At 43.7% G+C, this 24287-nt stretch overlaps 1 protein-coding gene and 1 long non-coding RNA gene across 3 annotated transcripts in view; one reads left to right on the forward strand and one right to left on the reverse strand.

Moving 5' to 3' along the window:
- The window catches only part of LOC102374745, a 40898-nt gene extending 33040 nt beyond the window's left edge, over positions 1–7858 (reverse strand). Inside the window, exons 1-3 of one of the 2 annotated variants that reach the window (XR_324319.3) lie at positions 7782–7858; positions 6845–6941; positions 3892–3942 (exon numbers count right to left, since the gene is read on the reverse strand). This is a non-coding gene — a long non-coding RNA (uncharacterized LOC102374745). Of the gene's footprint in view, positions 1–3891; positions 3943–6844; positions 6942–7781 lie in introns of those variants that run through there. The other variant, XR_003094999.1, reaches the window with a different exon arrangement.
- Positions 7859–7915: 57 nt separating this feature from the next.
- Positions 7916–24287, forward strand: part of RIOK1 (RIO kinase 1) — a 25171-nt gene continuing 8799 nt past the window's right edge. Inside the window, exons 1-14 of the mRNA XM_025208834.1 lie at positions 7916–8087; positions 9459–9657; positions 10818–10908; positions 11808–11877; positions 13332–13374; positions 14457–14549; positions 16221–16333; positions 16487–16567; positions 18221–18307; positions 18969–19106; positions 19643–19746; positions 21015–21121; positions 22448–22513; positions 24180–24284. Coding sequence (XP_025064619.1) covers positions 8017–8087; positions 9459–9657; positions 10818–10908; positions 11808–11877; positions 13332–13374; positions 14457–14549; positions 16221–16333; positions 16487–16567; positions 18221–18307; positions 18969–19106; positions 19643–19746; positions 21015–21121; positions 22448–22513; positions 24180–24284 — 1368 coding nt within the window. The 5' untranslated portion in view covers positions 7916–8016. The remainder of the gene's footprint in view (positions 8088–9458; positions 9658–10817; positions 10909–11807; positions 11878–13331; positions 13375–14456; positions 14550–16220; positions 16334–16486; positions 16568–18220; positions 18308–18968; positions 19107–19642; positions 19747–21014; positions 21122–22447; positions 22514–24179; positions 24285–24287) is intronic.

Consider the following 24287-nt stretch of genomic DNA (forward strand, 5'->3'; position numbering starts at 1 on the left):
TCCTGCTGAGATAATCTACTCTGTAGAAATATGCATTCGAACAAGAATATGAAGCTGAATCTTTCACATCCAGCAAGGAGTTTGCTGTTCTGAGATGCTCCTATTCCCTCTTTATATTTCTCTTTGTGGCCTTAAAAGCAATTCCAACCTACAGCTGAAAAAGCTCTTTCCTTTGGATGTTTGTTTTTTTTTAAATGGGTACCAAACAACCCAAAGATGTACCTTTCAGGAATTGGAATTCTCCAATTAAACATTATTTACCACATCTGAAACCATCTCAAATGTTACTCCCCATGCTAAAAAGTCCAGGTTCCTGCTGGGGGCTATAATAACTGGGCACCCCACTTCAAGAGGGATGTGGACAACATTGAGAAGGTCCAGAGGACCCGCATGATGCAGGGACAGCAGGCCAGACCCTACAATGAGAGGCTATGGGACCTGAACCTGTTCAGCCTTCACAAGAGAAGGCTGAGGGGGGACCTGGTGACCATCTAGAAACTCACTAGGGGGGACCAGAAGGGTTTGGGAGAGACCTTGTTTCCCCTAGCCCCCCTCCCCAGGGTAACAAGGAATAACGGCCACAAGTTGTTGGAGAGTAGGTTTAGATTAGACATCCGTAAGAACTACTTCACAGTTAAGGCAGCTAGGATCTGGAACCAACTTCCAAGGGAAGTGGTGCTGGCTCCTACCCTGGGGGGCTTTAAGAAGCAGCTTGATGCCTGCCTGACTGGTGTCATTTGAGCCCAGTTTTCCTCCTGCCCAGGCAGGGGGTCGGACTTGAAGATCTACAAGGTCCCTTCCGACCCTACTTCTATGAACTGTATTTCTGACAGCTGTGGATTATCACGTTTCGTTCTCTCGTTCCTTATATATGATGACCTTGTACAGTCTTTGAAATTTGAATAGCAGAGCAACACCAACTGATTTTCAGAAAATAAACCTTTATCAACAGTTTTGTTCTACATCTACTATTAAATTATAGATTTTACATTATACATTGTCACCCAGATAACTCGGGTATATACTCCCCTTCTCCAATTGAAGGGAATTGTTAGCTGGCAGGTGTGCTGTGGGGGAACTGCAGACCACTCAGTTTCCCTCCGTCCCTGTAGAACCAGGCCAGGACAGTCAGGGGACTTAACTATGTACACATTTATTTACATTAACTTATCACAAAGGAAAGAAACATGGATATAAACATATGTACAATATATATATTTATAGGATATCTAAGGAAATAACATAAACAATACCCTGTGAGTAAATGCTATAAAACCTTACACCAGTGCTCCACATACAGGTAAGTATCTGATCTGAAACATGTAAACCCCGAAATAAACATAGATAACCAACAGATAAACTATAGATAAGTATAGGTGAACAATAAATAAGCCACAAATAAATACAAATAAACAACAGGTGAAATAATAGCAACAGGGGGTCCCAGCAGAGTCCTAGGACTCTACTCCTCCCCCATCCCCTGTGGGAATCCTCTTTTCCCTGCAACTCACTCTCAGGCTTGGAGGGTGGCCCTCGTCCTCTGCACCAAGCTGCTCTCTCACCTGCAGTGGGCTTTGGGGGCAGTTGCTGTTCCCTGGCACAGGGCTCCACTATGCATGACTTCTGGGACCTCTGGCTTAGCCCTGTCTGCTGGCTCAATAGCCCGAGCACCATCTGGCTCCCTGGTGCTATGGGTTGGAGACCTGGGCTGCTTTGTGCTGCACCAGGTTCGGTCCACTCCCGGACCCTCTGTGCAGCACCTCTTACACCGAGCTCCCAGCCTTGTTCCGGGGGTTGAGGACCTGAGCCGCCCAAGCACTTCAAAGGTCCTGCTCCGTGCACCAGCCTGTGCACCGTGTCTCTGGCCGCATGCCAGAGGTTACAGACCTGAACCGCCTCATGCAGCTCCCAGGGTCTGGACGCTGTGCTGCACACCAAAAGCCTAGCTGCTGGAGCTGTCTGCTATTCCCCACTGATGGAAGTCTTTAGGGGTGCTTCCAAGCTACCTCTTCGCCCTGCTGAGCAGCTCCCCTCAGCTCTTCTAAGCCCCGCTGTTCTCTTTTCTCTGTCCCGGACGTGTTCCCCTCATACTGGGATGCTGGGCACACAGCTCCTTTTATACTCTCCAGGGCTCCACCCCTGAAGTCTTCCAGACCTGAGTGCTGCAGTCTTCAGTCAGGTCAGGGGAGCGGAGGGGGGAGGAAGCTCCTCTCCCCCTTCCCTCAGGAAAGGGTCACAACTTAACTCCTGTTGCTTCCTCCTGATTGGTGGATGGGCTCCACCAATCAAAACAGCAAGATGTCAGGCCTGGGACTCAACCCAAGCCCGAAAGGCAAGCCTGCTATACATTATGAATTTACTTTTTCTCTCTCCCTCCTTGGCCCTACAATGAGTCTACACAGAAACAGTAAGCCAGGCTGCTAGGAGAACAGACACCATGTTCTTCTGATTATGCCCCAGTGCTGCAGAGGAAAGTGAAAAACCCCCAGAAGCTTGTACCAAAGGCAACTAGTGCTGGCAAAAGCCCTGAGAAATGGGATTACAAAATACCATCCACACTACAAAAGCTACTTTTCAATCACAACAGAGGGACTGCAAACTCATGGATCCCATTCCTTGCCCCACCGCTTTACTTGGCAAGCTTGGCAGAAGAGCCCTTCCAATTCTCTACCCATTAAGGACTTACCAAGCAGCTTATCTGGTTAGATGAATAGCTCAAACTAATTCAAGAGTTGTTCTGATCAATTAATGATTAGTGTGATGCACTGCTAGAGGTTTTCTCTGTAGCTGTCTGGCTGCCTATGAGGCTGTAGATGGTGTGATTGATCAAGAAGGTGCTCTCATTCTTTGTATTGTTTAGAGCTATCACTACCCAGTGGAAGAAAAGGTAGCAAATGATTATAGATGTGCATATTTTTACATGTAAATCTACTAAATAGTATGTTCATACTGATAGGCTACTTGACTATTCTTGAGGCAAAGTTGAATATCTAAATGGTTACAGCAGCCATTTGCGTTGTGGGAGACCTGGTTCCCAGCCCTTTTATTGCCAGGGAGATGAACACACACTGCCTGCTGGTACACACCTCTCTGCAGAGTGGGCTAGCTTCAGCCTTTGACAGGAGCCAACTGCAAAACAGGATATGTCCTACTGACTGGAGTGTTCTCCTCAGAGGAGAGAAATGTCAGTTTGAATCTCCACAAGCACAGGAGGGTTTTTGACCTGGATCTTCCCCCTCCCAGATAAGTATTCTAACTGGACTAATGGGAAAAGGAGAACTTCCCTGACTTGACAAAACAGCATGAGAGGACTAACTCCCTATGAGCTGGAGTATGGACAATGGGGATATGAGTTTTTGCAAAATAACCTGTTAAGATACAAATATCTACTGAGCATGGACACACCACCTTTTTCTGAAAGGACCAATTTGGTCAGCTTGGCCATACTTAGGGAGCTTTTCCTGGGAACAGAAAATGGCACCTCCCAGAGAAGGCACCACCTTCAGCCAAATCTCAATGCTCTGCTCCAATGTAACAGAGGACTTTTGAGCTTTTCTAAGACACAAAGGCCAGAATATTTTAACAAGGAAAAAAATAATCTTTCTATAACCTCTTGCTTGGATGCAGCTGAACATTTTTAGTCATAACTTTACAACCACATTTGAGTTGAAGTAGATGGTCAGTGTGAAAAACTTTAGCCCAAAGAGGCCAGTGTTAACAAAGGTATAAACCAAGGAAAGAAGGTCTCAGATCATGTCATACTGAGCAACTTCAAACATGATGGGGAAGTTCCAGTCTGTCCTGGGGCTGTTTCTCGATTTGGGGGAGGACTCTGGGCTCCCATGAGAAAGATGAGCAATAGCACTGACATGCAGGCCATCTCCACCTTGTGGGGCAAGGGAGAGATTTGTGTAGGTCAGATCTGCAAGACTGCCAAAGGCACTGCAAAGAATGAGTGAAAATTGTTAGTTTATTAAAAATTGAATTATTGCAGATTTGTTACTGATTAAAATGAGTTGTGCTTTTACTTGAAAAGTGGCGATGTGAGGATTGTATGTCTCTAAGAGGTAGGTGGAGTTGGAGAGAGCTGCAGGGAGAGTCTGATGCCTGTGTGTGTGTGCTGTTAGCAGAAATAAAGAAACCTCTTTGTAAATGTGGCTCCTGCCGCTGCAAACTGAACCCTCAACACAAGAAGAACCACTGCCCTAGACACTCCTGTAGCCAAGGCACCGCACATCCTGTGTGCGCACAGGCTTCTACGGCAATGCTCTGCACAGGTTATGTTTTTCTCTTAAATTGTGTTCTAAGTTTAATTCTGTTCTGTTATGTTTAGTTAAGTTGGCCACTCAGATGCTCTTTTCAGATGTCTTCTTTTGGATGCATAATGGCAACAATCAGCTGTGCCATGATACGTTGCGGCACAGTTTGATCCACTTTGGTAAGGTCTACAGACATTGCTGGGGCTATTCTCCCTCAGGGCAAGACTTCTGCTCCTCCTGGGGCTTCAGGGATCTGACCCTGCAGGAAAAGGGCTGTGGGTGATGCCCCAATTTGGGATGCCCCTCTGCAAGTGGAGGTTTCTTCCATGTGGAGGTGCAGGGAAATCTCTGCAGGGGATTCCTCCAGGATGTTTCTGAAAGTATGGTGGGGGGGAACCCCCAAAAGGGTTCCCTTTCCCTGCTTGCAGATTGGGCATGCCAGGGGAATCTCTCTGGAGGAAAAACTCTCAGAGGGGTCTTCCTGCTTCATGCTTGCACATTGTGCCTTGACCCAGGGTACAGCAGCATGATAGGTGCACTGGGGCTGCCACTTTTCTCTGGCACTGCTGCACCCAGGGTCAGGGAGACATGTGCAAGCAGAGGGAGTTCCGCCCTCTGTCCGTGAATCCTGTGCAGGATTCCGTCAGCAAACCTAGTCTGCAAATGCCCAGGGAGACTCCTCCTGGGAATTCCTTCCTCTGTGCTTATAGAGGCACCTTGGGCAAAGCCCCTGAAGGGGAATTCTCCCCTGCCCCAACACAGGGGGCCTTTTCCTGCAGGATCACCCTCTCCCACCTTAAGTGAATAGGTGTTGGCCACAATACAGCAGCACAAATTATTACTGGATTTGTTGATGCCACAAAATGTAAACACTTGTGACACAACAAAGTATGATGTCTGTTCACTCGCTTTTGCACCACCATGAAAACTGTTATGGCAGCACAAAATCGTCTGTTTGCAGTCAGAGTGAGACCAGGGAGTGGGCACAGCAACAGGCCTTTGAGTTGGTGCTGCTGCTACTCTCTGAATGGTTATTTACTATGCCATGTTTCATTTTATTATAGGTGAATAATAGACCCTAAGTTAAATGCTATTTTTTATTTGTATCCTATAACTAGGAACCTACCAAAATTACAATTTTGCAAATTTCACAGAAAACGCAAAAACTGGCATTACCGCAAAATCTACAGGAAAAAAAGAAAAGAAAACATACTGAAAATAAAATGCTAAGCTCCCCTTTGCTGCGGCCTTGCTGTGCAGCCCATGGCGGGGGAAGTGAGACAGTAGTGGGGGTCGACTGTCCGCACAAAGGGCAGCCCAAGATGTCTGCCAACCCTGCCTCTTACCACCAATTTGCTGGGAGGGCAAGGGCACGTGCTGGACAGCCCTCTGAGCCAATCATTGGTGAGGGGCAGTGCTGGGGCCCCTTGGCCAATCAGAGGCATGGGAGGGGCCTGCCACTATAAGGCCATGAATATGGCAGCCAGCCCTGCAATCTCCCCATGAAATTGGCCAGCCACCTCGTTGAGTTAGGTAGACCTCTAACTATAACCAGTGTTAAGTACTGGGCCTCCCAGTGGAAGATGAGGTCCCTCACCCTTGATTGATCTGCTGTTAGCTTTAGCCCACCAGTTTACCAGTAATGGGGTTATGGTTGTGTTATTCAACAAGTTTGCTTAAACCTGCTCTTTCAGAATTCTGTCCCTGTTCCTCCCATTCCCCCTGCAAAAGGGTGTCGGAAGTTGTAACATCATTTGCTCTTTTTACTTATCTGTATGGGCATGGGAAGAAGTGGTAGGAATACGTTTCTCCCACCTTATGCTTGCTCATGGGGAAGCTGCATGATATAAAGTGGGCGTATGGGGGTTTCTCATGACCCTGCACAGCCACATAGGTCTGGCCATGACATGCGAAAGATCACGCTGCAAAAAAGCAGCAGACCAGAAACTAGAAACCAGCTTCCTAAGTCCAGGCTTCTCCAGTTGTCTCCACTAGACTATGTGTGCCCCACTGTTTATTACAGTCTGTCTCTTCAGGTGTTTATGTGAGCCTTGTCTGTGTCCTCTCTGAATTCCTCCCAGGTATACATGCACGAAGGCTTACAACACCCCGTATGAGAAAAGGAAGCATTATCATCTCCATGTTACCAGTGGGTAGAACGGAGAGGCAGGAAAGTGACTTGCCTAAGGTCACATGGGAAGTCTGTGGCAGAACCAGGAAATAAATCCCATCTCCTGAGCCCCAGCACAGCATGTCAAGTGCCAGATCTGCTTCCTCAGGGCATTGCACCCTCTTACAGGCTGCTTGCAGAAGTGGTAGAGTTTAAAATCAATCCTTTTACAGAAGTCACACCTCCCTTCTAGGGCAGTTTCTAGATGGGGGATGGTCGTATGGGTAGATCTAGAATGTGGAGAAGGGATGAGGGGCAGAGGGTGAGGTATATCAATACCTATAAAACAACATGTATTTTTCTCCAGTTAAAAATAAACCCAAGGCTTTACTAATATGCCAGGGGGCTGGGGCTGTATTATGTTAAGATGGAAACAAAACCAAATAGAAGTGTGTAGGAACAAGTTAGAAACAACCTGCAGGGCAGTGAGATAGAATCTTCACCAGCAGAAGCAGGGAACAGGCAGCAGCAGGGAAAAACAAAGGATGGCTTGATTGGGGGAACATCAAGACCTTTAAAAAGAAGAGTGGGTGGTTAACACTGTGGAACAGACTTTAGAGTAGTGGTTCTCAACCTTTTTTTGTATCAGGACCCATCGTAAACATCAGAGGCCAGTCCTGACCCAGGGCCCTTCACTCCTGATCCCCCTCCCCCCTGCCTCCCACCCTGTCTGGGGCAGGGGATGGGTGTGAAGTGCAGTCGGGATGTGTGAGGCCTGGGGGAACTCAGCCAGCCTGCAAGGGGAAAGCCACTGTTTCCCACATTTTCCTCCTTTAAAGGAGAATCCATTTTTAAAGTTTGTTGATCCATTTCTAAAGGTTGTTTGCAACCCCTTCATATATTCTTGCAACTGACTTTTGGGCCGCAACCCATGGGTTGAGAAACGCTGGTTTAGAAGGGATTGGGGAGATGGCAAGGAGCCACGAAGCGACTCCCTCACTGCTACCTGGCTTTAAGTGCTGCTGCCACAGGTTTTAAACTGTGGGTGAAGCGGGAATCAAAGCGGGGTGCAAGTGTAGGGTAGCCCCCCACCCCCGGATCCGCCGCCTCCGAGACAGCGCTGTCCTGCCCTCCTTGGCTTCAGCCAGCAAAGTGGCACGGAAGGGAATGCAGGGAGGTAAGGCTAGAGCCCGACCAGGCAAGTCACCAGGTTCAGTAAAAAGTCCCAGGCTTTGAAGACCAACGTTACACCCCCTCTTTTATTTGCGGGGCTCACAGCCTGCCCCCCCCCCAAGGGAGCAGCACCCCACGGCCCCAAAGCGCAGGGAGGGGGAGCTTCGCCCAGATGTGAACAGCTGCTGGCCTGGGGGCAGCCCAGCTCCCGGCTGCAGCGTTCCACAGGCAGCACCCACCGATTGGCCAACCGCGGAGCAGCGCTGTGACGCAATGGGCGAGCCCTCCGGTGACTGAGAATCCTGCACCAGCCACGGGCCTTCCGGGCCTCTAAGCTCCGCCCCTTGTAAGGGAGGGTGGGCAAAAAAAGAAAAGCGCGTTCAGCATTCGCAGCTTTTTGGCTCTAGCGCGTGCCGTCCTGCGTCGGAGTCTGCGCGGAAGGCGCTGGTAGCGCGGAGAGGTGAGGCGCTGGCCATGGACTACCGCGCGGCGGTGATGAGCCGGGCCGTGCCGGGACAGTTCGATGACGCGGAGTCCTCTGATAGGTGAGGGCCGGCGCGAGCGCCTCGCGCTTCTCGTGCTGGGGCGCCTTAACGGATCCCGGCGGAGGGGCCTTAAAGGGGCCACGCCAGGGTTGGGGGGCGGGGATGTGAAACGCTCAGAGCGAAAGTCCTAAACAAAATAAAGCGTGTCTCAAGAAAAAGATGCTGTTTTGCTGGCACGTAGGTAACACCCCAGAAGTCTTTCTGTCGGGTGTAGAGCACGTGGCTGCTATACGTTACATGTATCGCGCAAGTGGTCAGCAAATCCTGTGGCAAATGTGGCCTCTCCCCCCCCGGGTGCCAAGTCACGATCGCGCAGTTGGCTGGCAAATGGGCCAATGAAGTCCAGCTGACTGCACATGCAAAATAGCACAACATTTGCTGAGGAATCGCAATAAATCTAGACCGGCCGGACTTGCAAAGTAATTGCCGCACAATTCACTGGCAAATTGCACAATAAATGTAGCCCAGCTGCACGTGCAGAATAGCAATCGCATGCAAAGCCTGGCTGTAAAGTGAGCTAATCAGCTCTGAAGTTATTGCTTGACAGTGTGTAACAGCTCTGTAGCTGGTTTCTATACTGCTTTCATTGGAAGATGTAGCAGGCCCCAGAGGTTTTGGGGAAGGGCGGTGGAGAATGTTCCCTTCTTGTCCCCCTATTTCATAGCCTGGTTGGGGCCACGCTTGGCTCTGTTGGAAACATGACAGACCACTGTGATCAGGCTCTGGTGCAGGAGGGCTCGTACCTTCCAGAAGACTCCTTTCCAGGGTCACTGCTTGTAGAGCAAGGTGGGTTAGTAGTTCAGGCCAGGTTATCCCTGCAAGCTTCCTAGAGGCCCCAAGTAAAGTCTTAGAATCATAGAAAATTAGGGTTGGAAGGGACTCGGGAGGTTGCATCTAGTCCAACCCCCTGCTCAGAGCAGGACCATCCCCAGCTAGATCACCCCAGCCAAGACTTTGTCTACCCACGTCTTAAAAACCTCCAAGGATGGAGAATCCATCACCTCTCTGGGTAACTTGTTCCAGTGTTTTACTACTCTTCTAGTGAGAAAGTTCTTAGTATCTAACCATAACTTCCCTTGCTGCAACTTGAGACCATTGCTCCTTGTCCTGTCATCTGCCACTACTGAGAACAGTCCAGCTCCAGCCTCTTTCGAAAACCACTTCGGATAGTTGAAGGCTGCTACTAAATACCCTCTCAGTCTCCTCTTCTCTAGACTTCTCTAGACCAGTCTTGTTGGAGAACTTCTCAGCTAAGCTCCTAACATGGCATAATACAGTGCGATAATAGGTTGGATAGCTATAGATTTTTTGCTGATTGCAGTAGAACACAGTTTGTGTGTAGATTGGTACATTGCTTTTTCTTTTTTTAAGTGAATATACACAGGACATCAAGACAACTAAAGAAGAGGCAATAAAGGTGGAAAATCAGCAGCCACATTTGAATGAGGAAGTGGACACTGATGAACTAGAGAATGACGACGACGATGAGGAGGATGAAGACTGGGACTGGGATGATGCAGCTGGGAGACTCACCAAGCGGCACACTACTATTGGAGGGTGCAACCCACAGGTAAAAAAGACATTAATGAGACCCTAACAACAAATGGGACTGTCGGGGGCAAAATGCCGGTTTTATATGACCCCAAGAATAAATGCAGATCCAGTCCTCTTCTGACACTTGGAAGAAAGTGCTCTTCTGATATGTTTCTCTTCCTTACATGCCCAGAGCATATCTTGTAACCCATATCCACTCTCTTCCCACGTCCCAGTGGTATCAGTCCCTCAGCCCAGTTGCCTGGATCTGTTGGTTGGTAACCATCTGGAGCCTCAGTCTCTCCTTTTCAAACCATCATGAACCCAGTCTCTTTTTCAGTACCCTCCTTATATATCTGTCCCTTCTTTCCCACTAGAAATAAAACAGTGTGCTTAACCTGCCCAGGATAGGGAAGCAATATTGTATTTGGACTGATGGTAATATAGGCAAAAAACTTTTGAAAAACACATCAGAGGTGAATGGTTTAGAAGGGAATTTGTCTTTCCCATACCACTCAGTTATAAGTACAATTTCAAAACCAGTTTCCTTTACACTTTGGGGCTTTGGCAGTGAAAGTAGAAAATGTCTCCTTTTTTTATTGGAGTACAAGCACCTCATCAGAGTATTTGGGAGCAGGGACAGTGTCATTGTTGTAGCAGGTTTGGCATGTGTCTGGTACTGGTTTTTGAGCTCTGGAAAAAAGTTCCTGGAAATTGGGAGTTAATGAGCATTTGAAATTAGGAGCTCATGCTGAAGTGCTGGTGGGGAAGGGATGGGAATCAGTTTATCTGTGGCAAGCCAGGCATGCTTCTTTCTTCTCTCTTTGTGCCCTCTGCATCTCTCCCTTAGTGTTCCCTCCATCTCCCTGGGTGCTTTGCTTCCTGTTTTTCCTGATCCTTGTGTTCCTGTTCACTTTTTAGCCCCAAACTAAAAAGAATCCTACTGGGGTGGCACTTGGCTATTATGAATTTTTAATCTCCCCAGATGCTGGATTCTCTTAGATTATATCGATTCTAATTATATTCCCTGTCAATTTCCTGATATCCTCATTTACAAACAAATGTTAAGTGTACAGGTGGTTTAGAGACATGATTATAATATTGATTTATTCTCCCCCTCCCCCAAAGCTACTGTGTATATATATTTAGAAAGGCCATCTAGGGAAGGTGAATTATATAACAAATCCTTTGTTTCAGGCAAATAGACAGACCCCTAGTTGCAATTCAGCAAAAATGTCCACTCCTACAGACAAGGCTTTAAGAAAATTTGAGCATAAAATTAATCTAGGTGAGTATAATCCTATCATGTTTTATGGTACTAGGTATCTCTGACCTGCTGTTGACCAATTTTGATTAGTTGTAGGAAGTACAGCTACCTGACTATTCCAGAGAGTTGAAAGGTTTAATATCTGGTGTTACCTTCAGACTTCATGTTGGCATAATATATTGTTTGTGAAGCTTTTCTCTGACTTCAAAGCCGGAGGGTTATATGTGTCCTTCTGGCCTCCCTATGAGGTAACTCTTTTTTATTTTCACCCAAGAAACAACCTGTTTTGCAGTCCATCCAGCTACCATGCACATGTGCATGCAGTGATGGTAGTCATGTTGCTGTATAGCATACTATTGTATTTTGTACCAGTAAATTTATGTCTAGGTACATTTACTTTGCTTAGCGTCTTTCATGCTTCAGGTAATCCAAAATGAGGAATTAGAGCAGTGCATTGAATTATTTTAGGTAAACACAACAGCTGTTACACACTTGGCCACAGCACGATGGACATCATAATTGTTGAGAAGGGAAATCACAGCTTCCCTTCGATTACTTAACAGAAGGTGTTATTGCTTATGCTGGCTGTTGGAAAACAGCCAGAGATGCATAACTTCTGAGAGAAGGACAGAGGGGTTTAGGAGTAACACATTGTCTGATGGGTAGCATCTCTAGGCATCATTTCATCTTCAAAACAATAGTCATGTTGCTGTCCTTTATTTCTGGATTAGATCTCAGATGCGTACAGGATGCTAAATTAATATGTGCTCCTATGGTATATGTTTGAAAAACTTGATTGTTATCTGTATTGTTCTGTTCCTTGAATAACGTGTGTGAGCGATCTCTGGTGACAACAGAATTGCAGCTGCAATTTTGAACGTAGAAAACCTTTGATGTGCACTTCTGTGTGTGTTTTTCAGATAGGCTAAATCTGGACGACTCTGTTATAAACAAAGTCACAGAAAAATCTAGACAAAAGGAAGCAGACATGTGAGTAACCTGGGTGGCTGTTTCAACTTTTCTGTTGAATTTTCCTGAACTCTTATATGTTTAAATTATTTTTTTCAAAAGAGCTGTAGTTTGATTCACATTGCTGGATAAACTAAAAAGAATTTCTGTGAGAAGTCTCTATCCATTCTCTGCATTACATTTTGAAATGTTAATGTTTTTCCTATAAAATGTGACTGTTTGCTGGGTTAATTTCCTATATTGTTGTCAGGACTTGATCCTGCTTTTGTCAAAGTAAACAGTAAATTTTGTTAACATTGATGGCCGTGGGATCAGATGATAAAACAGAAAATACTAGTGCCCTCCCCCCCCCTTAGCTAGAATAATAAGCCAGTTTTATCTTTCCTTTCTCCCTCCTCTTAAACTATGCTTCTTGAGCTGTAAGGTTAGGAAAATTATTGAGAAAGCTGTGTGTACTCCTCTTCATCTGATGACAGGGCAAATGAATGAGCACTCAAGTGTGTCTCAGACATATGAGTCTGGTACCAAGCAGGCAAGGAAATTTCCCACTTATGCTCAGAAGGTGCTTAGAAGGAAGAAACAAGTCGTCTTCAACAACAAAGGATACTGGGGGTAAAAACAGACATTGTCTAATTTTTATGGCGGCACAGATGGCAAGCAAATAGACATCCCTACCATTTGTCACACCACATCAATGGCTGTAATGAAACGTAGTGTAAAAATAATGCTGCTTTATTGTACTTCATTGATCCTGCACACCCCAGGAATTCTTATCCAGAATTCGGCCCTTCGGGCTGGAGCAAATGCCCAGCTTCCCCCCTCCCCCGACTTGCAGAGATGAGCTCCGGGCCCCAGGGAATCTCACGGCACCTTATTCAAGGGGGTGGTCCCCACTTTTGGAGACTCGCCCCAGGATCTCCAGGGACACATTTCTGTAAGCATGCCTCTGCATTGAGATCCAGATGGCCCTGTGCTTCTGTGTGAAGCACAATTTGGCACGGGACCTGGTGCCAGTCCTTGCTTGGAGGCCCAAGACATTGGAAATTCCCCAGGTTTTGCATTGCCCCGCATGAGGACCTGTATCAACCTTTGCTTTCACTTGAGGCACAGGTTGGTATGGGACCCAGCCCGGGTCATGCCAAGGAGGCAAGGGGCAGTGAGAGATGCAGGGAATCCCCAAGCAAGGGGAACAGGTTGCCCATTGTCCTGCATCAGGTGATGTGTGTTTTCCCAGTTAAGTGGATTCAAATTAAGTGGATCAGCTGTGGACACATCCTACCATAGCTGATTCACTTCAACAACAACTGTTTTTCTCCTGAATTTTGTTTTGCGTAGGTGAAGTACCCTTGCTTTTGTATGCACTGAAACCTCTTCCTTTGTCATGGCCTTATGTTTTCTTTGACAGAAGAGAAACCAGGTCTATCACAGTAATAAGCAGTTGGATAGGATCACGTATTATATTTCTTCCCTTCTAGGTATCGAGTCAAAGATAAATCAGATAGAGCAACAGTAGAACAGGTAAGAAGGCTTAAATATATTAGCTGTTTTTGTTTGAAGCAATACCTGTGCTGAAATTTGGGGTACTCTGGACTTGGTGCTAAAGCTTTTTCTGGCTTCCAGGAGAGCCTCATTACATTCCATGTTTCTCTTTTTCTTGCCCAGCTGAACAAGCATATTTAAAAAAAAGAGATTGTGTTCATATTCAGTTGTTTTGGAGAGTGTCTTTATACTTCATATTATGATTTTGTTGTAGTATTCAGCTGGGATCTTGTAATTTTGTAAACTTGGAATCTCATTTTCAGCTCTCCTTTAGATATGGAATTTTCCATGAAAATGGTGAAATTGTCATTCCCCGCCTCCCCATCCCCTCCCCTCTTTTTTTTCATCCACTTACCTTTGCCCCTAAGGCAGGTAAAACATCAAGGGTGTCAAAATCCTATGGTCCCACAGGCCAGACAAGTGGTGTGGGCCTAATCTGTTGGCTGGATTGGACTCAGACTGTCATGCTGCACCAGCTCCAGGCACTCCAGGGCCACACTGCATGTAGTGCCTGTTCTGGTTGCTCCAGGATGTGCCCTGGATACGGCATGGAGTGGACATATACTGGAGTGGGCACTGCATGCAATGAAATCCAGGAGCAGCTGAAGAGGGTGGCACACGGATCCATCTGGCACACCCTACGTGCTGCCTGCAGGTCCACTCGAAACCTGTAGACAGTACTGGCAGCTGGATGAAAGGACTTTGCAGGTCAGACCTTTGATGCTTCTGCCCTATATTGATCACCATGTGCTGTTATGATTGTTTATTACATCATGGATTCTCTGAAATGTAATGCTTACTGCTAGTGCAGGTTGGAAGTAGCTCTCTTATAATGTTAAGATAGACCTAAGGGTGCATATCAAGCACCACAGATGAGAAGGAGCACATTTTTCTTAAGCACTTTAAAGAAGTAACAGCATATTGTCTTGGTAGAATGCTGAGCTGCTATCGTGGTTCAGTCAGTGCTATGATGCTATGGGTCCTTCAGGTCAAGATTGAGAATGGGATTAATAAGAAAACTAAAGTAGTTATGCTGGCTTTTTTAAATTATTTACTTTGAGGTATTGGATCCAAGGACCCGAATGATCCTGTTCAAGATGCTAACAAGAGGTGTCATATCAGAGATAAATGGCTGCATCAGCACAGGAAAAGAAGTGAGTTTTGTTGCAAATGGCATGCTGTGGTCTTATTCTCATTGTGCAGGAAAATTGTAGTGTACTCAGGAGGAGATAAAATCATGCTAGTAGCAAACATTTTACTAAGTTTTATTTGACTAGCAAGAAGTTACAAATTATATTGATCAAGTTAACTTTTTTTCTACTTTCCACTAATCATATGTGATGAGACTCAAAATACCATGCTGTTTAATAAGCAGAACTTGTAGAACTTCTACAAGCACTTGAAGTCCATCTAACATTTGTCCTGTTGAAATTCTTAATTTTTATTCCTTATGAATTTTGTGGCAGAACTACCTTTCTTGGTTAGCTAGTTCACATTACAGCAGTTTTGGGAGCTGACCGTTCTTGTGCACATGAACCAGTCTCCATTTCTATACAAAGATTGAATAACTCAGTATTACTGTGAATTTCTTTAAATTACTAACTGTTTACCACTTTTGCAAAAATACAGTCTGTATACTAGCACTATCAAATTGCATCACAAATACTTAAATTTATACCCCAGGAACAAATTACAGTTTTTTGATATCTTATCCCTGGGCTGGGTGTTTTTCTTTCCCCATGTGTTCAATTAATTCATTATGAGTACAGTGGATTGGCGTAAGACACCATTTATCTCATAGGCCATGTTTTAGGGACATCAGTTTTGCACAGTTCTCATGTTAGCGGGCTGCACAGAGGTGTTAATGCTTGAAGCCAAAGGCTAATTAATAGCAAAACTCCATTGACTTTAGATCATCAGGGCCAAACGCTGCTTCTCTACAGACCCCCTTACTGATCATTGCAGTGCTCACCCATGCACGTGGTTCCTTCTAAGGCAGTTTGCCCGCTCTCACAAGTAGAGATTTTCAGGATTGAGCTTGAAGAGTTGAGAACCAGCAGGGGCCAGGGAAACTCCTTGTTTTAGGATGACTCTTTTCCAGTTTTCTGTATCTGGGAAGCCTGTTGTAATTGTGGATAAGTGAAGTTCTCTACATACATATTTTTGTGCTTTCTACTTGCATTTAACATTGTTGTGCCATTCTGTGGCCTGATTCTCCATACTGCTCCCTGTGAAAGATACCCTATACTTGTGTGGAACCATGTTGACTATCATCATCACTTTATTCATGTGGGTGCTGGATTGAGGCCCAGAGATTTTTTTTCTCTTCTATAATTTGTTCTTAACTGTACATCAAACAGGTTGGATCTTGTTAATTGGGTAGAACATGTAGAACATTGGATATTGTTAACGCTACTATTGTTGTTAATGTTCACCACTTTAATATCTGTACAGGTTTTAATGTAGTGCATTTTGCCTGACAAAAAATAGTTAAAGTAGTGTCTCCATGTGGTAGGTATAACTCTGGTCTCTGTTTGACTCTGGAATGCAAGACATCTGTCTCTTTGCGAACTTTTTTTTTTCCTTGCTAAAATCCTGTTTTTAAATAAGGAAGCCTAAAATCAATGAAGCAGAATTGCTCCTGTGGAGATCCCCTGTGTTACTTAAGAAGTGGGGAGGGAGACTGAGTTAATAACATCTTACTCTTCTGTTGCGTGAATTTGTGAATGTTTCTTAGGCTTTGGTATCTGCACTTTGAGCAGATTTCTTAACATTTAAATTGTTCTCAGGATTTTAATGTTGTTTCTATCCTTCTACCCCATTAGGCTAATGTATATCATGCCACTACAGCAGATGGAGAAAACAGAGCAATAAAAATTTATAAAACCTCTATTCTGATGTTTAAAGATCGGGATAAATATGTGAGTGGAGAATTCAGGTAAGTTGGAGTTGTTCTTTTCATAGTACAGTACTAACTCTCTCCAGCACTAGCTGGATTGTCCTACAGTTCTCTTCGTTTCTCTCGGGCCATAAACAGAATAACCCAGCAATGTTGAAACTGTGATTTTTTTTTTTTATATGTTTTTTTAAGATTTCGTCACGGATATTGTAAAGGAAACCCGAGAAAAATGGTGAAGACGTGGGCAGAAAAGGAGATGAGGAATTTAATAAGGTAATTTTTATGACGACTTTTGTCACAGGAGGTAGAATAGAGATGCGCGTTAGCCCAGTTAAATTGCACCTGCTTCAATTTTTGGAAGCAAGAGCTCACTTTGTCAGAAAGCTTATGCATCTCTGATTCATTCGATCTATAAGGTACGTCTTTACCCTCTTTCTGCCTGACTTCAGACTAATACAGCTAACTCCTGTGACAAATTACTTGCTTTCTGCTATTGGCAGGAATTAATGTAGTTATGAGGTGATGTCAGCTCAATATCCCCCATAAACTGGGGATCAGTAGGACAAGGGGATCAGTAGGACAAGAACCAACTTCCAGGGGAAGTGGTGCTGGCTACTACCCTGGGGGTCTTTAAGAAGCGGTTCGATACCTACCTGGCTGGGGTCATTTGAGCCCAGTTTTCCTCCTGCCCAGGCAGGGGGTCGGACTTGAAGATCTACAAGGTCCCTTCCAACCCTACTTCTACGATTCTGTGATAAGGTGATAACATCTTCAGAACTGCTGTCCATTCCCAGCTTGGGTGACCAGGGGCACTTTTCATTCAGTGGCTGTTAATAGTCATTTAAAAGATTCCTTTTACACTTCTAATTGGCAAGACTGTATCTGGCCTGCACAGTGGCCTGAAACCCACAACCCTTACTTGGGCAAGATTCCTATTGGCTTCTGATAGGTAATGAGACATATTCCATGAGGAAAGACTACAAGGTTCAGCACTTGATATTGGGCTTTGAAATTCATACTCTTTTCTTATTAGGCTGGGAATAGCACACTTGTAACATTATACTTTCAGGAAATACATTTAGGCTTTCCATCCAACAAGCCTGTTTTTAGCAATTACCTTATTGTCTAAAGTGTGAAGCGAATAGTGATTCATAGGCACTGAACAGAGCCTGTGGAAGAATCAAGCTTGCATTAGAGTCCACAAGGTGAAGGAGCATTCCTTCTTTTCTACACTCATGGTCCCCAAATGAGGAAAGTGCCCAGGAAAGAGACCCTTGTTCACTGCCAGGGTCTGCAGCAGTGTCATCCATCACCTTCCGGTCAGGGATTTCAGAGGCAGGTGATGGCTCTCAACACCTGATCCAGAGCCAGTAAAAATCAGTGGGATGAGCCTGCATACACTAATGGGCTGTTGGTCCGGCTTTAAAAAAATCAACATGAAAGTAGTTTTTGTCTCTCCCCATGGAAGACGTCAGTGAGACTTGTTTCTGCCCCGTAAGCAGGGTTAAAACCAAATGGTGTGGGAGTTTGGAGTCTGAGGACTCCAGGTCTTGCCAAAACCTTCCTCAGAATGGGAAGATTGGAGATGAGGAGATAATGAGAGCTAATGTTATTGTCAAGGGCCAGTTTCACCAATGACTTGTTTGAGTGATGCCAGCACTCTGCCCTCATCAATCAGTTATTGGCTCTTTCAACCTTTTGCAGCAACAGTGTTTTCCTATTAAGTTTTTCAAAAGTTCCTCATTATTCAGTGTAATGCTAGGGGATTCTTTGTTCCCATGTCTCATTGGCGCTGTCCTTTGCAGGCATCTCTTCTGTTTGTTGATGCCACTTTTACAGTATGCTCTACCTCGTGCCTCTGCATAATGGCTCAGAGTCCTCCTTTCTTCTGATAGTTATGGGTTTTTTGTTGTTACAATTTTATAGATTGAATACAGCACAGATACCTTGCCCAGAGCCAGTTATGCTAAGGAGTCACGTGCTTGTCATGGGTTTTATCGGTAAAGGCGACATGTAAGTATCCTCAGAAAAGCATTGAGAACTTTTTATTTTTCTTCTCTCTAGGCCTAAATAAAGGTAGGTTTACAAAAATCTGAGTTTGTCTAGCATGCGGTATAGGTTAATGATGAATTGTGTGTGTTATCCTTGTATGCAACTGAGATATAAAATATAAAGTTTATTGATAGCTGTTGCAGAGGGTCTGCCTCTTTCTAAAGCCTGATCATTGCATCAGAAGAGCAAGCGAAACACCTTTTGTTAGGAAGGGGCTGGGTAGGGTCATTCTGTACTCTGACTACAGCTGGTGAAGATTAATTATAAAGTCCAGAAAAGGTAGTGCAGGTTGTGGTATGTTTAGCCATGTAATTGGAAAGGCTCACTGATTATACCATGCAGAAAAGTTAATTTGGCATTTGTTAATGTAAAAACTTAACACAATATAGTGATGCAGCTTCTCTGCTGCTGTCAAATATTGTTATTTTATTATCTTTAGTGGAGTTGTGTAGCTAATGCTCATCTGCAAAGCAAGCCCAATATATTAAGTGGTTGGATAAATCACTGAGGCGCTGCTGCTCACAGTTAGAATGGATGAATTAAGTATTGTGGATAAAAAAACAGAACAGGTGTAGGTAGTATATGATGGAAGAATTTATTCTGTTTCTCTTTTTAATCTAAGGCCTGCTCCTCTGTTGAAAAATGTTCAGTTATCTGACTCAAAAGCCCGGGAGTTGTATCTGCAGATCATACAGTACATGAGAAGAATGTACCAGGATGCCAGACTTGTTCATGCTGACCTCAGTGAATTTAATATGCTGTATGTTTTTAAACCTTCCTTTATTTTGTAATATTTAAAGTGTAGATATTGGCAGCTTCTTTACATAATCTAAAGCTGTGCAATACTGATATCCCTTTAAAGGAGGGTGTTTTTTCCCTTTATAGATCTGCTTTTTAATATGTACAGACCTTCACCCACATCTCTCTGAAACAGAAATGTTTTCCAAGCTAAACTGAATATGATATTCAGTGGGGGGGGTTTCCACTGGCTGATGAATAAATAAGTGAGTTATAGTAGTGCTTGGGGTCATGTTGTAACTGATGGGCCAGAAAAATGTGAGAAGCAAGGATTTTTAAGTGAGCTATGATAATTGTTTTCTAAAATTGTTTTTTGTGCTCTCTTCCAATCATATGAGTAATTTATTTGGAAAAGAAATCCTAAAACATGAAGTGAATTAAATAGCAAAACATTAGATTTATGTTCCAGGCTCCTAGGTTTGAAGCATTCTTTTTTTTCCCCCAATGATAGGGTTTAAAAAAAAACAATTGTGCTTATTCCTCTTGGTGTCTATCCAGATACCACAATGGGGAGGTGTTCATCATTGATGTATCCCAGTCAGTGGAGCACGACCACCCACATGCTTTAGAATTCCTCAGGAAGGACTGTGCCAATATCAATGGTGAGTAACCTATTGTTCAATTCCTCTTAATAGCTTGTTTCTTAAGGAATGTTAACTGTGTTCTCCCTCGTGTTCTTTAAAATATGACACAGCATTAGTAGAACAAGAAGAATATTGTTAATGTTCACCATGTTAATATCTGTACAGGTTTTAATGTAGCACATTTTTCCTTACACAACAATATTTAAATTAGCATCTTCATGTTGCAAGTATAACTTGGCTCTGGAAGGCAAGAAATCTGTCTCTTTGCGAACATTTTTTCCTTGCTGAAATCCTTTTTTTATTTTTATTTTATTTATTTATTTTTTAAAATAAGGAAGCCTAAAATCATTGCAGCTGAATTGCTTCTGTGGAAATACCTTTTGTTACTTGGGGAGGGGGGAGAAGAAAAGGGAAGTGAGTTAGTAACATCTCACACCCACTGTTGCATGGACTTGTGAATATTTCCGTTGGCATCTGCACCACCCACTCTATTGTCTCTAAATGCTACACACCATGTTTCAGAGATGTATGTGGTAGCTGTGTTGGTTTGAGACCAAAAGAAATGCAAAAATCTAGAGCTCTTGATTCCAAAATAATAAAAACTGTGTTAGGTTTTCTTGTCCACTTGGAGTAGTAGCCTTAGATAAGATTAGTCTGGCTACTCCCTAGACAACGTTGGTTTTAAATTGTGCGTGGAACTTTAGTTCCCCCTTCAAACTTCAAATTTAGTTAGGATTGGCATCTTCAGCCAAGTAAGTGTAAGCCTTGGCAAACTACCTTTTAGCCCAGGATTTGTACCATATGTTATATGAAACATTAGCATGAACTTGGTTTGTTCCTCAGAAGACGTCTCTAATGATTCTTGGTTGAAGTCCAGACCTGCAAACTTTACTATCTTGTATCAAAAAAGTTTAATCTCAGTGCTATTAAAACCACTAAATCCTTTGTGAAAGCATCACTTTTTCCCTGTTGCTTTTCTATTGATTTGTGATCTATGCTGATCCCGCTTAAGTCCTTTTAGGATTTGTTCCATAGTTTCACTAGGAGCAGAAGGGAATTCCAAATGTTCAAGCTTTATTCAACATTCATTGAGTCTGGGAGATGCGCAGTTTTGCATTTCACATGGCTAGGAACTATCTGATAAATGACCCTAGTGGGGTTCTATAAGCTTCCTAGCATATTCCCCAAAACCAGAGAAACATTACCCTATATCTAACCTTACTTAAATGCACACATGCATCCCTCCGTGACATATATGGTAACTTTATTTTCCTGGTTCCTGGCAGATTTCTTCCAGAAGTACGATGTTGCAGTGATGACTGTGAGAGAACTGTTTGAATTTATTACAGATCCTTCCATCACAAGTGAGAACTTGGATGCTTATCTATCAAAGGTAAGGCTTCCAGGACTTGTGCATGGAGATTTAAGGAATAAAATGAAACCTAGGTCTAGGTCACCCATTTTGTTTTAATCCAGAACTGTGCTTCCTGTCTGGAGACAGTATGTTGCATAAAGAAGCAGCACCCTACAAAGAGCCTAACATTAATTTTAACACAAACTACAGAAGCATGTTCATGTGTCCCTTTCTGGTTTGTGAGGGGTGTTGAGTCTGAGTGGGGCAAACTTTTTAAAGTGCAACAAGTTCAGCTCAGTGCTGATTGATCCAGTTGGGGAAAGGAACACAATTATCACAGGAGGAAGTGAATGTGCTGGCTTCTATCTTGGCAGCTGAAGTATTGTCGGCTGGACTGAGTTACTCACTGTCACTGAGCATGCAAGTGGCACAATGTCTTTCCTCGCCTACTTTCTTGCTGTTTATCTAACCTTGTTCAGATTCAAGCAAAGGGTGCATTTAAACTCTCCCAGGCCTCATTTGTTGTTCCATCAGGCACTAATGGGGTGGTTTTCAACTTCCTTAGATTCAAGGCAGCGCTTGGGAAAATACTAGCTTAATTTGCACTTGTTTTTTTGACTACAGAAAAATAATAAAGCACTTCTTCTGCCGCAGAGAGCTCAAAAAGATCACAATGGGTTAGAATATTTTTAACACTCTGGATTCTTATTTGAAATATCTGGGTTTATTCTGTGAATTATAATGTGTGTACCTAACTGTGCTACCATTGCATGGTACCATATGCATGTACCACACAGCCTTCTACCATAGTCCTGGATCCACCCGTGCATGCATGGGAGCATGGTTACCAGGGCCCTATTCTCCTACTCTATTGCAGGGACTGCTGTAACTTGATCCTATTTTGGACTGGAAGTAGTGTAGAGAACGGTAGCATAACTGATAGGGAACAACCAGGGAAGCATCCCTGGATGCCACCTTTTGAAAGGGGGAGGGAGATCTAAATAGCCAGAGCCATAGTTGCAGTTGACTGCTGCCACTGTTGTTGCTGCTGCTGCAGCCGCTGCTGCAGCCACTGCTGCCCACATGTCAGTGGCCCTGGGTACATGTCCTCTTGTACTCAGTAATAGATTGTAAGCTAGTACTGGATTTAAGTGGATGTATTGTTCAGAAATGTTCACCATTAGGTGTCGCTAAAAGCATGACAGTTGGAAAACTTCAGGTGTTTTGCCTGAGTGGCAGAGAACAGCTTGCAGGTGGGTAAAATGGAAGCAGAGAAATGCATATAGGGACAGCTTGATGAATTTTCCAGGATGAGATATGTGATTAAAGAGTGAGGATTTTATAATGCCTGTTCTATTTCTATAGGCAATGGAAGTAGCATCCCAAAGGACAGAGGAAGAAAGGTCCAGTCAAGATAAAGTGGATGAGGAGGTAAGCAAAGAATCTTTTTTTTTTTTTTTTTTCCTTCCATGAGATGACTTTTAACTTTATCCTTTTTACAACATTATACATTTTCTTTAAAGCTTTATTTTATACACAGAATGTTACATTTAAGACATTGGTAGGTCCTAAACTAATTGAGGAGATTTTAAGGTATTAAATGATGTTTCATTCAAAACCTCTCTTACGATATCTTCCTTCCTATCTATCTTTTTTGATCAGCATTGCTTATATCATTACAATATTTTCTAATCTAGCATGGTTGTTCAACTGGTTCTGCAAGTAAGATATCACCAGAGACCAAACTAACAGTGAAGAGGCAGAGTGCAAAAAATCTTCCAATCATTTACATAATCTCAAAGAATAAAGCACAGTGAGGATTTTGGACTTAAATAGACTTCCCTTCCCCTGCCCCCTCATTATTCATATTGATGTAAAAAAACAATTCTGCTCTCCTTTCCCTTTCCCTAGATTTCAGTTTAGTTCTAATTATAGTACGTGTTGTTTTTTCTTTTATTTTTGATGTAGCGGTAGTTAACGTGGATTGGTTGCATTTGCATCATCGAAGATGTATGCTGTTCTGGAAATGTTTGACATGCAAAGCATAGGACAAAGCTATTATCTGAATTGATTCCTAAACTTTTCAACAGCAAAGCAACAGATTAAAATTAAAAAAAAAAAAAAAAAAAAAGGGTTTAGCAACAGTGGGCACTTTGTACCAGGCTAGAATGTAGAGCGAGGACATGTTTTGGGCCTTTTGCTGCTAGTCTTCTTCTAAGCAAAATGCCTGAACTTGGGAGTTCGGGTCTGGCAGGTGTGGCACATGCTCAGTGCCCACTGAAATCAGTAGTGCTGTACGCATTCAAATATCTTTCTTTCCTCTTAGATTTCTGCAGGTTGCAGCTTTCACCTCTGGCTTTTGCTCTGGCCCCTGCAGAGGCCACAAAGCCTGCCAAGTGTCAAGGAGATTGGTGCAAGGGTTCTGGGGCCCTGCACCTCTAGCTGCTGACAGGCAAAACTCGTGACATGGGTGCGCATCAAACTTGGTACGCATCATGCTCTCAGCAGAAGCTACCACTCCTGCAAGTTTCATCTAAATCAAACAAAAAACAACAAAGTTATCGATATTTCATTGATTTCCCTGTTATACCCTATGGCCAGATCTCCAAAGCGACTCCGAAACTGCGGAGCCAATTCAGTCGAATCCAAGCAGGAAACCGATCCAGAGCTCTGAATCAGATCGCTGGCATCCAAATCGGCCGGATCCAAAGCCAAATCAATAGCTGCCTATTCACACAGGCCTATTGGTCAGGCAATAGCATATATTCTAAAAAGATCCTAATGTGGTGTTAGGATAAATGAGTTGTGTATTCATAGACCCACTACAACAGAAAGACAATTTCTTGCCAGTCAGGTATTCCAAGGTGGATAATCTAAATTATGGCTGCTGTTTGAGCCCAGAAGAGCATCAGAATAACTTATAAAAAACACACAATGAAGACTTTCCTGCATTCAAAAGGTTGTCTAACTATCTCAACTATGCAGGTAGTCCAATAAACAATATCACCCTAACGAATCCTTGCCTCTTACAGTGAAGAGGAATAATCAGCACAAGATGGGAATTAATACATGTACTTGTTTCTTTTCTCTGTACTAGGTATTTAAGAAAGCTTACATACCTCGAACCCTGACCGAAGTTAAAAACTATGAAAGGGATGTTGATATCATGATAAAACTGAAGGAAGAGGATATGGCATTAAATGTT

This window comes from Alligator sinensis, unplaced genomic scaffold (genome assembly GCF_000455745.1).
Source record: "Alligator sinensis unplaced genomic scaffold, ASM45574v1 scaffold747_1, whole genome shotgun sequence".
NCBI classification, from domain to species: domain Eukaryota; kingdom Metazoa; phylum Chordata; order Crocodylia; family Alligatoridae; genus Alligator; species Alligator sinensis.